This window comes from Lathyrus oleraceus, chromosome 1, assembly GCF_024323335.1.
Source record: "Lathyrus oleraceus cultivar Zhongwan6 chromosome 1, CAAS_Psat_ZW6_1.0, whole genome shotgun sequence".
NCBI classification, from domain to species: domain Eukaryota; kingdom Viridiplantae; phylum Streptophyta; class Magnoliopsida; order Fabales; family Fabaceae; genus Lathyrus; species Lathyrus oleraceus.
The window spans coordinates 400873067-400889735 of record NC_066579.1 but is presented as its reverse complement, the minus strand read 5'-3'; the positions used below and the strand labels follow the sequence as shown (position 1 = coordinate 400889735).

The 16669-nt window shown below is 32.0% G+C and overlaps 1 protein-coding gene across 3 annotated transcripts; it reads left to right on the top strand.

Annotated features, from left to right (window-relative positions):
- The first annotated feature begins 11322 nt into the window (after positions 1-11322).
- LOC127075055 (dihydroceramide fatty acyl 2-hydroxylase FAH1) lies at positions 11323-16158 on the top strand. Of its 3 annotated transcripts, none has more exons than XM_051016514.1 (7): positions 11323-11532; positions 12280-12337; positions 12535-12627; positions 13198-13394; positions 13762-13867; positions 14835-14981; positions 15812-16158. In XM_051016514.1, exons 2-7 carry the CDS (start codon positions 12287-12289, stop codon positions 15929-15931), a joined length of 714 nt encoding a protein of 237 aa, XP_050872471.1. In that variant the 5' UTR covers positions 11323-11532; positions 12280-12286; the 3' UTR covers positions 15932-16158. The 3 variants fall into 3 exon arrangements, with proteins under 3 accessions (XP_050872471.1, XP_050872478.1, XP_050872465.1); XM_051016521.1 differs by lacking the exon at positions 11323-11532 and adding an exon at positions 11642-11739; XM_051016508.1 differs by lacking the exon at positions 11323-11532 and adding an exon at positions 11869-12043.
- Positions 16159-16669: the final 511 nt, after the last annotated feature.

Sequence of the window (16669 nt, the reverse complement as noted above, 5' to 3'; positions counted from 1 at the left end):
GTTAATGGATGAATATGAAAAACGATAAAATGGAAAGTGATAAAATTATTACACGTTCATGGGAGTGGAGTATATTTTCCCCAAATGGGAGATAATCATACACCATACAAAATTAAACCATAAGCATATATGCATCATTCAAGAAACAATCCACAATCACAATTCATGAATTTAAAAATGCAATCTAGATTAAAATCATGAACAAAAGAATGTAACCAAAATTAAAGTCATAAATAAAAGAATGTAACCAAAATTAATGTCATAAAAAAAGACTAAAATTAAAGTCATGAATCAAGCATAATTCTAATTAATCAAGATAACTAATATTCTCTTTTTATTACAAAAATTAGATTAAGCTTAATGAGAATCAAGAAAAAAAAATCTAATCTTTTTTTATCCTTTTTTCTAAAATATTTATTATAAGTTTTTTTAATTTGTTTCTAATTTTAAAAAACTAACACAAAAGAGTTAAAGGAAATAAAATACAAATGGATAACATTGGGCCAATATGAATGTGTGTCTAAATATTGCTATAATTAAACCAATTGACATTCAACTAATGCCATGTGGTATATAATATCAAATAAAAATTAATACAATAATACAAAAAGAATAATAGAAATTATAGATAGAAAAAAGAGAAACATATAACATAATAGTATGTGAAACATGCCGGGGACATATACATATAACATTAACTAAATGAAAATATAAAAACCTCTATAACTTAAGCATGTGAAACAAAATACGGAAATGCGTTCATAAGCGATTTTTCCAACGGAAGTACAAGGTTCTCACATAATTTTTACACTAATTTCTCACGCAACAATAGTATTAATTCACTCGAATGAAGTTCACGCAATAAAAACAACTAATCCGCTCCTCTCTCAATCGGTTTTCGTAACAACTTTGTTTCGGTTCAACACTCGTGTTTTGGTTCATGATTACTGTTTGGTACTGATGATTTGGTTTCAGTTTACTTGTGTGATTTCAGTTTTGATTCAATTTCGCTTGGATTGAGAGTTTGGTTTCAACTCAGAACTCGTTTGCATCTCAATTTTGGTTTATGTTGCTATTTCGTGATTTCGACATAAAATATGATTCATGCTATAACTCGACTATGGTTGGATTTTGATGCAAGATTGGGTTTGAATTACACTTTCAACAAGCATATAATATAAAAAGAAAATAATTGGATGAAATATTACCGGTTAAAGTGAAGAAAAGCGCGAATTCCGTTCTTGCTCGCAAGATGCTCAATAGAATACCTCAACCGATTCTTCTTTTTTTTTTTTTTGCTTCTCTTTGTTGCTGCTGACTTTCTATGATTTGTCACTCAAATTGAAGGTTGTGAGTTGGTTGAGAATTATTTTCGTAGTCAGTGTTTCATAACTTACTCACCACATGTTCGATAAAATTCTTACACTAATCTTTTTCTTCTCTTTTTACTTCTTGCATTATGATTTGATGATGCTGAATTTTGAATGTTGTTGTGGTTTAAAAATTTTGAAGGTGATGATTATGATGTAATATGGAAATAAAGAGAAGTTGAATATTCAAGATGAAGTGGTGGTGATGGAGGTTAAATTTTAGTTATGTGATTTTGACGATCTGGTGGAGATGAAGAAATTTGAGAGTGAAGGATAAAGTATGATGTGATGAAGATGATGAACTTGGGAGATGAAGATGGTTATGATGAAATTTGTTTTTTTTTTTTTATGGATTATGGTTTTTTTTGTAAATAGTGATTAACCCTTCATGGTGGTGATGAGTGGTGTTTAAATAGGAATAAAATGAAGGAAAAGTTAGTTAGCCTTAATTGAATTAGAGCCCTAGGATAGTGATCCTTGTGATGGGTTTAAGAGTGGCTAGAATTGAATTGTGTTAATTTGGAGTAATTAAGATAGTTAAAGGTAGTTAGAAATGAAATGCAAATATAATGTAAATTTTGTGATTGTTTGAAATGAAAGTGAATTTCATTTGGTTTACTTGAAATGTATTTTACTTGTGCATTTCAGTTATTTTTAGCCTATTAGAAATGAAATATAAATGCAATTGTGAATTAAATTCCAATTGGAATACAAAAGCAATGTAAATGTACATGAAATTCAATTTTGGGAAGAAAATTGGAATTAAAACGTGATTTTATGTATTTGGCTTATGGTATGAATAAAAATCAAAACAATTTAGCTAAAAAATTAAATTGGTCATGGATTAAAAATGAAGTTTTAACTTTTTGAAATAATACAAATAAAAATGCAATTTATTTTATTTTATTTTAATTTGCATCTTAATTTTATTTTTACTCCAAACCCAATTAAAGAATTTAGAATAAAATTAAGTAATAGGACACAAATTAATCTTAAACCGTAAATAAATAAATAAACCCTAAATTTAAATCAAGTCAATGCAAATGAGATAATAATAAAAATCAACAAAGTCAATCTTTAGGGTCCACATGAGAGGTAATAAAAACCAAACATGTTGATGCAAATAAAAGAAAAACTTAGGGTTAAATTTAGGGTCCACATGAGAGGTAATAAAAACCAAACATGTTGATATGAGAGGTAATAAAAACATGAGGGTCCTAAACATGAGGGTTAAATTTAGGGTCCTCAATCTTTAGGGTCAATCTTTAGGGTCCACATGAGAGGTTAACATCTTTAGGGTCCACATGAGGGTCCACATGAGGGTCCACATGAGGGTCCACATGAGAGGGTGATGCAAATAAAAGAAAAACTTAGGGTTAAATTTAGAGTATGACAGACCCCCTCTCATTAGGGTCCACATGTTTGGGCGCTAGTTTTTGCTAACCTATCACCTCTAATTTCACAAACACCCCATTTTGTAATTTTTTTATTTCTTTAATTATTTTATTTATTTATTTTTTAAATAGGTTGATTAATTGAATAAATATTAAAAAAAAACACTTTCATTTAAAATCAACCATAAAAAAATCAAATCATTCTTAAATCAAAAAATAAAAAATACTTGATCAACATCAAGTCAAAAAACGCTTTAGAAGTCTTTTTTCCCAATAAATCCGATTGAAAAGGGAGTGGGGGATGCACATCCTTCCGCTCCTCGAATACACGAGTGGTTGGAGTATGCTTCATTGCTCAAATATTCGTCTTCCAAATAAAACACTTTAATCAAACTTGGATGAAAAAGGAATGAGAGATGCACATTCTTCTGCTCCTCGAATAAACAAGTGGGAGACGCACTCCTCATTGCTTCGGATATTCATCTTCCGCCAACAATTTTCAAAATTCCAAACTTGGATGAAAAGGTAATAGGGGATGCACATCCTTCTTCTCCTCGAATAAGCAAGTGGTTGGGTACGCTTCATTGCTCGAGTATTCGTTGTCCACCTAAAAAAAACTTCAACTCATCAAAACCTATATTTTTCGCCCTAGCGCGACTGCCACCTTTTCTAGAAACGAATTATGTTTTATCCATTCTACCACGATACAAACAAACGCTTAAGCGTCCCAAGCACGAGCATACAACCAACGTTTAACTGCTAGAATGCGACCTAAACATTATTCACTAAAATCAACCAACAAACAAATATTTTCTACCCAAAATCACGTAGCTTTGAGTTTCCCAGCGCATATGGGGATACGTGGGAGCGAGATTCAGTGTCTCGTCAAGTACCCTAATAAAAAACTAATTATTTTCCTTTGTAAATACATCATAATAATTAGAAGAAACTCAAACATTTTTAGGCTAACACTCATATTCGTAAAACTAACTAAACAATTCTCGTTGGATACAACAGATGTGCGAGTGCTCATTTATTTCTCGCTTATAAGCGACTCCCAAACTCGAATTTGGTTGTGACGACCATGTTTTCATTCTTCAAGGGTTTTATCGATGTTTTCCTTTTTAAAATGAAATTTTGGTGGCGACTCTGTTGTATTTCAACCTCTCGTATACTCGGGTATTTTTTGTGTCGCGACAGTTCCTGCTGTTACAATTCAGCCTTCTTCAAAAATTACAAACACTAGGACACAGTCTCCTAGTGTAATTGTGCCCAATTGCACATACCAGTCTCATATAGTTAACCACAATTATGTCCAAAGTATGTATACTTTAGAGTGTCCCACTATACCCACTGGTCATAACCCTATCTTTGGCCAACCTGTCATTGAACACATGACTACTCACTTAGCTACTGAACTTGGTCCTACATTGGTACCTTTAGCTAACAATCATAATCATGTCAGTGTCTCTGCAGGTGATCACATCAGTACTTCCTCTAGTGATAATATATATAGTATAAGATTTGGCACATCACATTGTCCTAAGGATAATGATTATGCTAATATTTCAAATAATATCATTAACCCTGAGGGTAATGAACCTAGTCTAGGAATTTGTGCATCAGATTATTTTGAGGATAATGCACCTCTTAAAATTTCTAATAAGAACAATAACCCTGAGCGTATTAAACCTGAACAATACTCTAGCTCAAACAAAGAACTAAGTGAAAAGAAAGAACTAAGCTCTCCTTCTTGGTCTAATCAGTTAATTCTTCCTCTATTCCCATCTCAGAGTCTTCTAAATCTCCCTAGATTATCACAACTAAACCTCCTGTTCCACTTCTAGAAAATAGTCATCCAATGCTTACTAAAGCCAAAACTGGTAAGTCAAAGCCTAATGTTTTTGTTGCTCACACTGAGTCTGAACCAACTTCTGTCAAGCAAACTCTAACCAAACCTGAATGGGCAAATGAAATGAAATTTGGGTTTAATTCCTTGCGAGCTAATGAAACCTGGACTTTAACCACCTTACCTCATGACAAAAAAATTGTAGGATGTAAATGGGTGTTTAGGATCTAGGAATATGCTTATGGAAGTATACACAAACACAAAACCAAGCTTATTTCTAAAGACTATCACTACTACGGAAAACACATATAATGACGGTTGCACGTCCGTTTTTAGGCAGTATGTGATTGTATGTATGTTGGTTTCCACAACGGGTGTGTGTGACTATGGTTATAAGCTAGGTACTGCCTAGCTATCACAATAGTTATATGTTCCAACCATATTGGTATGTCTAAGAGTTTATTATAAAATATGGGATTGTTTGTTTTTCCCCGCCCCTCATTGACCATATACAACCATTCAAATTGATTTTTGAGATGACAATCAGAAAAAATTAAATTATTCTTAAAAAACAACTTAAACGGTTCAATGTTTTTCGAATTGCATGCATCTTGTAATTAATGATTTTCTCATTAACCCATATAATTTGATTCAATCTCAAATTATTCAAAGTAATGATGATGAATGGATGTCTTATAAGTCTTTCACACAAAATTTTATTTCCTTTCTTTTCTAGTTTATTTTGCAAACATCAAATTTTGTGTGAAAGACTCTGAATAACATCCATTTATCATCGTTATTTTAAAGAAATTGGGGCATTAAATTAAATTCTATAGGCTAAAGAGGAAATCATGAATAACAAGATGCATGCAATTCAAAAAACATTGGATCGTTTAAGTTATTTTTCAAAAATGATTTAATTTTTCTGATTATTATCTTAAAAATCTATTTAAATGAATGCAAGTTAAATGAGGGGTTGGTTAAACAAGAAATATCATATGATATAACAAACTCACTAAAATATTTATCAACAAAAACATCAATTAATTAACATAGACCGGGAGAACTTGATAACTAACTGTTCCTGGAATCTATGAAGAAGATAAAGTATAAGGGATAGCAGAAAACATGTGTTAACTATGAGAATATTATATGAAAGACTTGTATAATATTTTCACAGCAAACCCAAGTTCGCAACTCTCTTAGATCCATGTTCACACATCCAGTTGCACCAGTGATAAGTAAAAAACCATTACCACTTGTTGGATGCACATGAAAACCCATTTATCAACAAACAACATAAAACAACATCCACAACATATATCAACAACATACATACCTTTAATTGAAAGAATTTGGGGAAATTTGAAGACGAAAGTATGATTGTCTCAGAATGAAGTTGAAGTTGATCTGCGTGTGTTGCTATGAAAAAAAATACAAGGTTTCTCATAACAACATAAACCATCATATGAACCACACTCATAGTATGCGATTTCTTGTGAATCAATAAACTGATAGCATCCACAATGAAAGGAGGATGAAACTAGAGAAAAATATGCAAACTTGTGTTAAATTTGAATAGATGTCATTCTAGGTCTATCACATAAGTTTGCAATTTTCACTTCCGCTTCATCCTTTTCTTGTACTTTTTCTTCATAGCAACACAAATCAATTGTAATCCTACAAAAACCATGAAAAAGCATGTTATTGTAAACTAGCATGACATTGCAATCCAACAAAAAAATATCAACATACATAACAATAACATCAAGATAATAACAACATACACGAAGAAGAGAGAATATGGAAACAGATTTGTCAACAACAACAAGCAACAATAAAACATGTGAAACCAAAGTAAATAATATGAAAATCATGTCAACAAAACATTTATCTATATTTATCAACAACAATAGCAACAACATACAACAACAAAAAACCATAAACTCTCGAACAAGAAGAAAATCATGTGAAAATCATGTGAAACATAACAATAATATACACGAAAATGAGAGAATAAGGAAGAAGAAAAATACTTTTATGTATGAAGAACAAGATTGAGGATATACTGTAGAATAGGAAATCTAATAACGAAGAAGAAGAGAGAAAATATGTGCTAGGATTTTGCTGTGAGAGATACATTGATACTATCAAAAAGTGAAATTTAATTCGCTTATATATGGGTAAACAATTTCACCACGGTCATATTCAAAAACTATGATGAAATGTAATGTCTTTCACAATGGTTGACATTACCAACTGTGGTGATATATATATATATATATATATATATATATATATATATATATATATATATATATATATATATATATATATATATATATATATATATATATATATATATATATATATATATATATATATATATATATATATATATATATATATATATATATATTAAGCACAACACTCTTTGTAACGAAAAAGAATAAATTTGTTGGAATTGAGATTTGAACCCTGCAACTCCATGAATGTATAATCCCGGCTAATTAATTTGACGGTAATGCAATGTTTTTTCGTAAATATAAAAAAAACTGTAATTTCTTGTGAATCAATAAACTAATAGCATCCACAATGAAATGAGGATGAAATTGAGGAAAAATATGCAAACTTGTGTTAAATTTGAATGGATGTCATTCTAGGTCTATCACATAAGTTTGCAGCTTTCACTTCCGCTTCACCCTCTTCTTATACTTTTTTTTCATAGCAACAAAAATCAATTGTAATCCTACAAAATCCATGAAAAAAGCATGTTATTATAAACTATCATGACATTTCAATCCAACAAAAAAGTATCAACATATATAATTATAACATCAAGATAATAACAATATACACGAAAAATAGAGAATATGGAAAAAGATTTGTCATCAACAACAAGAAACAATAAAACATGTGAAACCAAAGCAAATAATTTGAAAATCATGTCAACAAACATTTATCTACATTTATCAACAACAATAACAAAACATACAATAACATACAACAAAAAACCATAAACTCTCGAACAAGAAAAAAATCATGTGAAACATAACAACAACATACACGAAAATAAGAGAATAAGGAAGAAGAAAAATATCTTTATGTATGAAGAACAAGATTGAAGCCATACTGTAGAATAGAAAATCTAATAACAAAGAAGAAGAGAGAAAATATGTGCTAAGGTTTTGCTGTGAGAGATACATCGATACTATCAAGAAGCGAAAGTTAATTCTCTTATATATGGATAAACAATTTCACCACGGTCATATTCAAAAACCATGATGAAATGTAATATCTTTTACAATAGTTGACATTACCAACTGTGATAATTGATATATATATATATATATATATATATATATATATATATATATATATATATATATATATATATATATATATATATATATATTAAGGACAACACTCATTGTAATGAAAAAGTATAAAATTGTTGGAACTGGGATTTGAACTCTGTCACTCCATGAATGTATAATCACGACTAATTAATTTGATGGTAATGCAATGTATTTTCGTAAATATAAAAAAACAAAACGCTTCCAAAAATGAGGTATTGCCACGGTTAACTGTCAGACCGTTGTAATTTAGTGTTATCAAAGGTATATTTTGTAGTATTGTATAATCAAGAACAAGGTTTTGACTTCACAAAAACCTTCTCTCCAGTGGTAAAATCAACAACTATTAGAGTAATTCTCACTCTTGTTATAACATACAAATGGGACATCCAACAAATAGATGTTAATAACGTTGGAGGAGTTTTTCACTAGGGAGCATTGAACATTGTGAAACTTTCTTTTTTTAGAGCAACACCTTTGTGAGAGACACACCACATATTTACCCAAAACCTTAAGGTCATAGGTGGGTGGGTTCTCTCACTTATAAATGCTCAAGTCTCCATATTTCCAACCAATATGAGACTATTACCCACACTACTCACACTTGATACATTCTCAGCACTCCCCCTCAAGTGTGAGTCCATAATGTTCCCCCTCAAGTGAAAACTCTTCTTACTTCCACAAACTTTTGTACCGCACGAAATGTTTCTTACTCACCACACTAGCTCCGTTGACACTCTTCAACGAAACGTTTCTTATTCACCACACTGGCGTTCTTGACTTTGGATACAAGTAAGTCAGTCCATTCTCGAACCAAAGGCTCATGATACCATTTGTTATGGCTAAAGCACATATAGGCGACAAATTTTTTTGGGTTCTGAACTACCTCCATTTGTTAGTTTACTTAAGTTGTTAACATCGTTAGATTGGTGGTTACAGGTTAACTTTAAATGTAACAATTAACTTTGTTAGTTAGCTAAGTTTTTCATAGCTAGTATAAAACTGATATGTTGTAATGTTACATTATAATCATCAATTCATTTTATTTCACAATTTCTCTATTTTCACTTTGACTTCATTGTGCTCAGAGAATGATAAACATTGAAGTTCATCTTCAACATGCCATGACCATATCTGCAGATCGTGCAAGAATATCACAAAACATAAAGAATATTTCCATAGTAAATAACTTCCCAACACAATCCTTCATGCTTTGAAATCATGTTTGTAGCACAAGATCAACGTAATTTGATACAAAGTCCGCTTCAACCTCCTTATAACGCATGTAATTAAGGCATTTATGAAAACATAATAAAAATTCGATCAAATTATATCCTGAGTGAAGATACTTCCCTATTTTTGAATGTAACCCCTCACATCAGGAGGTAGTTCATAACCCAAAAAAATTTGTCGCCTATATGTGCTTTAGCCCGCATCTTTCTCTATATATATAGTTAAATAACCCACTTGTTGTCATGCAACCCAAATGCGCCAATCATTTCAACCCACTTGTGATGAAACTCGCTTAGGTCATAATCACCCAAGATGCATTTTTTAAACTGACGAACAAATTCAGGAACTCCAATGTTAAACATTGCATTACGAATTAGATGCCAAGCACATAACCTGATAATTGCAAGATCCCATCAAGAATGACATATATAGCTGACTTACCTGACATTACTTCCAAAATTTATTAAAGAACCCACACACGTGTTTCTTCTTTTTCATTTGTAACAATAACTCTACCAAATATAATATTATGATTATGGTTATTAAATATTGAAAACACTACTAATGGACAATGCTATTTCTTTGTCCCATATGTTGCATCGAATGGCAACACATCACCAAAAACTTTAAAATCCATTTTTCTTATACCTTAGCACCAGAAAAGGTGTTCAAGCCTACCTTCTCCATCAATAATGTGACGATAAAACATCATCGGTTCATCTGATGTCAGCCCATGAAGATACATGAACCAATTATAGACTAGCACTAAAATTATTGTTCATAATAAGTTTATTCAACAAAATTATGAAAAGTAAACCAGTAAAATGTTACACCATGTTTTAAAACAATAATGTTAAACAAAAAGTAATATTTTAGTATACTATTACGTGCTATTTTTTATTGTTAAAAATACTCTATTCACATTTCAAACTTCAAGGTTGAAATTGACCGGAATATTGCAGAAAGGTAACACTAAAATCATGTTCTAAATTGTGTGAATTGGTTGCAGTTACACTATTATGAGCTTTGATTACATTTTCCCCTATTCAAAGCAAATCGAAAAACTTACTCATGTGAAATCGTGAAGTGGTATGAAGAATATATCAGTGGCTTAGCTGTGACGGGCTTGGAAACACAAGCGATTTGACGAAATTAGACAAATTTGAAAGACAGACAATGATAAAAGTGGCGGCAGCAACAACGAGATTACAAATGAATTGGCGGCGAGTGGCAACAAAATTATGAGCGAAGTAGCGATATTGACAACAAACTATATGAGTAGCCATGTAACACCATTAACATGAACTATACGAGGAACAATATAACGACGACGATTTGTAAAGACAGTCCAGTTGAAATTGGGGTTTTTGGTTGTGAAAAAATAATGACAGAGAATATGAAAAGTGAGAGAAATAATATAATTTATTTGACTTAATCAAGAAAATTTTATCTAAATAATTTATTCTTTTAAATAAATATCTAAAATAACTTATTTTCCACCTATTTCTCGAAGTAATCCATTTTTAAAAATAAAAAATTTAAAACAAAAGAGATATAAATTCAATTGGCGTCTGTGTACAACACGTAAGAGGAGACATCAATTCAATTGACGACAGTGTACAACACATAGAAGAGAAAATATACTCTCTCCTATATATTTATATATTTTCAATTAAATTGGCGCATCCTCTTGTCAATCGTAGACCGATGATAATTGGATTAATGTCTTCTCTATTTTGAATTTTTTATTAAGGTGAAAGTTGGTTAGTTTAAAAAATTGATAAAAAAGTGAACTATTTTGTATATTTATTTGAAAAAAATAAGTTATTTAAATAAAAAATTCCTTAATTAAACCATTCTTTTAATCGGTTAGATATTCTTCTAGGATTTCGCTTGTGAGATTTAATTTAGCTCAAATTAGACTTTCATTTTAAAGTTTATTTTTGTTTTCTATTTTCTTATAAAAATACAAAAAGGAAATCTAAATCCAATATAATTTTGCCACGTTACGAAAACACATGAGCCCTCATGCAGCAGAACCACACCCAAGTGCCAGACTGTCAACGGCTAGATTCCATCGCCCACAGAGTTTATTCGTTACCATTCTACAGAAACGGACGGTCCAGATCATCTATGCATGCCCCCCCAAAACACTAATCGATCACTCACCACAACACGCAAACACTATCCCCCAATTCCTTTTCCATAGCTCAACGTGGAGAAGGGAACGGCGCGGTTACTCAACTCAAACGGAGCTGCCCGCGGCGGTCCACGTACACTTTTCATTTTTCGTTTTGGATTTTACCTGCATTGTCGTCTTCTACTGTTCGGTTAGTTTCTCAACTTCACTTCCAACTTCTAGATCTAGTTTTGCTCTTGATTCAGCATTTCAATTCAGCTTTTTCAGTAGTGAATTTGATTCGTGTGGTGAATTTGTTTTCTATAAATTCAATTTCGAGTGTGTTTGAGTGTTTCGCTTTTAACAATTTTAGAGTTTCGTTACTTCAATTCACTGCTCAATTGGATTATTCGTAGATGTATGATAAGTTGATAGCTGATTGTATTAGTAATCACTTCATCGATATGACCTTTTTATTTACTTCAAGTAATGATGAAGGTTTAGAAAAAGGGAATTTCAATTATTATTATTATTTTTTTAATTCTGAAGCAGGGTATTTTTTTCCACTGTTTATGCATGTGAAATTATTACTTTTTTTTTTGTGTGTGATGTTGATGATGAGGAGTGAAAAGTTTGGTATTTATTTTTAGTATGATCGAAACGACTGTGGTATTTTCTGGTGGCTGTAAGGGTGTTTATGGGATTGAGCTAATTAAAATTTGGTACGTAAGCTTTGGTATGAAGCAATGAAAATACTTTGTTTTCTTCTATATTAATTTGTCATGTTCCTTGCTTTTTCCTAAGAGAAAGGTCAAAATAGTTGATGTCATTAGATAGGCAGGTCATGTTCCTGGATTTTTCCTAACACATTCATATTATGCTTTTGCAACACTGTTGTTTTTGTCGCTAAACTAGTTTCGGGTTAAGAGTTTAACACTTTCTTATTTTTGGTGTTCAGTACCAAGATGGTTGCCCAGAACTTTGTAGTTGATTTGAATAAGGCCCTTGTTTTCCAGGTACAGGCTCAACCCTTAAAGATCCTCTTTCAAAAATGATCTCCATGCATTAGATTTCAAATGTTGCGTAGTTTTCATCTAAGTTTATGTGTGAACTTCTGTTGTGATAAGTGATAACAAGTGGGTAGTTTGTAGTTTGTAGAATGTATACCAATTAAATATTCAAAGAACCTGAGCAAATTTTTAGTGTTCTACAGGTTGGTCATCTTGGTGAAGCTTATGAAGAGTGGGTTCATCAGCCCATTGTTAGCAAGGAAGGCCCCCGTTTCTTTCAAAATGAGGTTCTGGAGGTATGTCATTAAACACATCCACTACAACCAAGCCTTGTATCACTTTATGGGGTGGCTAGGCAGACCAATTGATGATATTTGATTTACAATAAACCGAGTTTTTGGTAAATTGTTAAACCGTTTAGAGCAAGACCTTTTTCAATGGCTTCTTCAATAAAACTATATGAGCATAGTTCCTCCAAAATTTTAATTTAACTATCTTCCACAATTCTACTTTCTATCAGTTGGCTCTTATTGGCCCTCTTCTCACAGATGAAACTTCACAGGACGAATTTCAGTTATCCTGTCATGAATAGTCTCTAATCTAAGTTTCTCCCTGAACAATCACTCCTAATCTTATTTTGTTTCCGTGTATTTCTAGTTTATACTAATGATTAAGTTTTCTGGTATAGCTTTTGGATAAAGTTTCCCTTTGAGTTTGATTGGCATGTTGCAACTATAGAGGTCATGGTGCTATCTTTAATCCTTTTAATAATAATCAACCACAGTACAAGCAAATGAGGAGTTGAATTTTATGTTCTATACATTTTAGAATATCATGTGTTCCTGACTCGTTACTGTTTGGAACAGTTCTTGACCCTCACAGTCTGGTGGGCAATACCAGTCATTTGGCTTCCAGTTGTATGTTGGTTTGTATATAACTCTGTACAAATGGGCCTCAGCTGTCCTCATATAGCTCTGATGGTGGTTCTTGGCATTTTTGTATGGACATTCCTCGAGTACACATTGCACCGTTTTCTTTTCCACATTAAAACAAAGACCTACTGGTTAGATCTCTCTCTGTCTTCCCTTTTGTTTCCATCGCATGAAATCATAAGTTGATTTGAGAAATGTTGGCAACACATTCTCTAATATACTCTATTATTGTAATAAAATACCCAACATGTTTGCTTTGCCCAAAAGCTTAGTGTGTCCCACCAAAGAAAAACTGGTACTGGCATGATTTAGTGGACTTAAATAGGAATTTTATCCGATAATAAATAATGTTTTTAAAAGAATGTGTTGCTAGCATTAATCATTAGTTTTTGCATGTAGCTTTCATAAACCATATCTGCTTTGAGTAACAGCTTATTGTTTTTTAATAACACTGAAAGTTTACTTCTGTAATATTTTTTTGGTTAAATGTTGCTTTAGGGGAAATACCATGCATTATCTTCTACATGGATGCCACCACAAACACCCCATGGATGGTTTGAGACTTGTTTTCCCCCCTGCTGCAACAGCTATATTGTTGTTCCCGGTATCTATTTTTTGCCATATTATATGCTGCATTTTCCAATACTTTATTGGCTAAGAAATCTTGAGATTTCATCTAAGTTTTTACCATGAATTCTAATAGGAATTTGGAATGACCAGAAGAGTAATTAGTTTTTTCCCTTCTACTGAGAAAATTCAAGCCTCACATTGGCTTGTGATAAAGTCAAAGTAGAGCTTCTAAAACCTCAGCAATCCTCAACTTACTAGTCGGTCTTCTAAAGTTGAGTTAGGTCCAAAAAACCTAAGACTGTCTCCAATCTAATTAGATTATTAGAAGTATGACTTAATGATTTGGTCCTTATAGATTTTTATTATATTGTTGAAATCTATTAATGTTGGTCATTCTTTTTTAAAATCATTCAATTTGGTAGCTCACCAATCACGTTCAATGTTTTTCCTACAACATTTTTTTCATCCAATTACTCCTTTAAATAGTGTCACTCGAAGTTTTCCTATTGTGTCAATTGGTTATTTAAATCGTAAGTTTTAGAGGGATTCTTTTTTATGGCAATACTGCATGCAACTGTTTAATAAAATGATTTGGAAGGAAAGTCACCTGGGGTTCATTATTGGAAGATTGAAGCAGAACATTTTTAAAGCAAAGTGAAGGATAAGAGTGACTGATAAGATCCTCATTACAATTGCTATTGTATTTAAAATCATGCTGGAAGAAAATGATTCTTCTTAATTTAAGAGCTTAAGAAAATCAAAGAAATGGTTGTATCTGGATTTCTTGACTCAGGTCATGAAAGATGCTCCTGTCACGCATAACACAATTTGTAGCTTTCTTTTGAAAGTGTAAAAAAACCTTTTGCCATTTTCTAAAACAATTTGATTAATTCTGAATGTAGATATGTGAGATGTCAATATTGCTAAGGTTCAATAAGTTTTGCACACATAATTTAAGGTTCCATAAAGTGATGTTGGTGTTTTTATTTGTTGGTCTCTAGTTCTGGAACACGGTGAAGCTCTTTTCCACCCCTTCAACTGCTCCTGCTTTATTTGGAGGCGGATTATTGGGTTATGTAATATATGATTGCACCCATTATTACTTGCATCACGGTCAGCCAAGGACTGAAGTTCCCCGTAATCTCAAGGTAAAAACACTTCCCTCCCTCCTTTAATTGTGGGTGACAATTAAATTACCATTCATTACTCCAATATTCTTCTAAGCAAAGTCATTTGATTCTAATAAAAATCAATGAAAGGGATAATAGCAACTGTATAACTTACCAGATATTAGTTGATCAAAGTTAGCTCTTCTAGCAGTTAAGTATTTAATATCAGTAGAAACTGAAAGATATTAAACCTAGATATGTGTATGTAACCATTCGGTGCAATAGTTAATTTTCTTGCCTTCTTTCTGGCTTTCTCTTTACAACAACAACCAAGCCTTATCCCACTAAGTGAGGTCGGCTACATAGACTAAATTACGCCATAATTTTCTATCAAAGACCATATTTCTATCCAATTTGTTAATCTCAAGATTTTTCTTAATAGTTTCTCTTATAGTTTTTCTGGTTTTCTCTTTAATTAAAAAAAACGTGAATGTAGATGTTTCCCACCCCTCTTTTCAATAATACTTTCACAAAACATGGTACATGGCCAAGTTTCTCAAGGAATTTGGATCATCCTTTTTGGGAACACAATAATTTCATCTCTCACATGTCCTGCTTGGGGGGTACCTTTCAAATCTTGGGTATGATTTTTTTTTGTATCTTCCTAAACATGCAATTGATGTATTCTCAAGGAAAGGTGAACATTAAATAACTTGGATAGATTTATTTAAAAGTCTCTGCTAAGGATTGCTCATATTCTGTTATCCTAAGTTTTTCTTTTATGTGGCACCTTCGGTTAATATTTAACGGCATTTATTTCTGTCTTGTGAGCAATACAAGCCTAATCACCTTTCCCTGGTTTTCTACAGAAGTACCACTTGAACCATCACTTTCGAATCCAGGATAAAGGCTTTGGGATCACTTCAAAACTATGGGATAAAGTTTTTGGAACACTTCCTTCATCAAAAGCGGATGCCAAAAGTATGTAAATTTACTGTTAGGAATAGCATATGTTGGTTGGTTAAAATAATAGAAAATTCAGGAATTCCTGTTTTATTTGTCTAGTTATTTATTCTTCTCCATGATTAATGTTTGTGGGGGTTAGCTTGCCATTTTTCTGATAATTTTATAGTGCCAAAGTTCTCCAATTGTGAACACACTGTAAAAATTGATATATTTGATCAGGTTTATGGTGGAAATCTAATCTACTTGTGTATATTCCTCTTTGCTGTGATTTTACTTCTCCAAAATGATAATTTCTTTCGGAGAAGTTTCTGCCTAAAAAGCTATGAAACGGAATTGATTTTCTTATATGATAAAAATGAAGCTAACTTGTTTTATGACAAACAATTTGGATTAAATATTGATCGTTGTATGTGTACTCTTTTGTGTTTTAAGATTCCTATATAAGATGTCTAGAATGAACTAGTTAACATGACAATTGACAAGTCTGAAAGAGAAATTTGTGAGCGAGTGTTCTTCGACGAACTTCAGTATGACTTTGCCTCTTTACCTGTGTGACAGACCCCTCATTTGCGGGATATATTCTAGTATGACTTGTGTTTGTTTGTTAGTGTTTGCACCATTGACTGCACACTTGGTTGATTTTGAGTAAATGGTTGCTAACATATGTCGTCTTCTCCAAGTTGCAATGGAATTTTAGGTTTTGTTTCGGAATTTGCGGGAGAGGGGAGGATTTTGAAAAACAGAAAGGATTGAGTGAAAGA

Excerpts from the sequence above, each read along its gene's own strand:
- LOC127075055 (XM_051016508.1), top strand. The coding sequence starts at position 11,973 with ATGATCGAAACGACTGTGGTATTTTCTGGTGGCTGTAAGGGTGTTTAT. Across the intron at positions 12,044-12,279 it reads ATTGAGCTAATTAAAATTTG|TACCAAGATGGTTGCCCAGA; the intron begins GTACGTAAGCTT and ends TTTGGTGTTCAG. Across the intron at positions 13,868-14,834 it reads CAGCTATATTGTTGTTCCCG|TTCTGGAACACGGTGAAGCT; the intron begins GTATCTATTTTT and ends GTTGGTCTCTAG.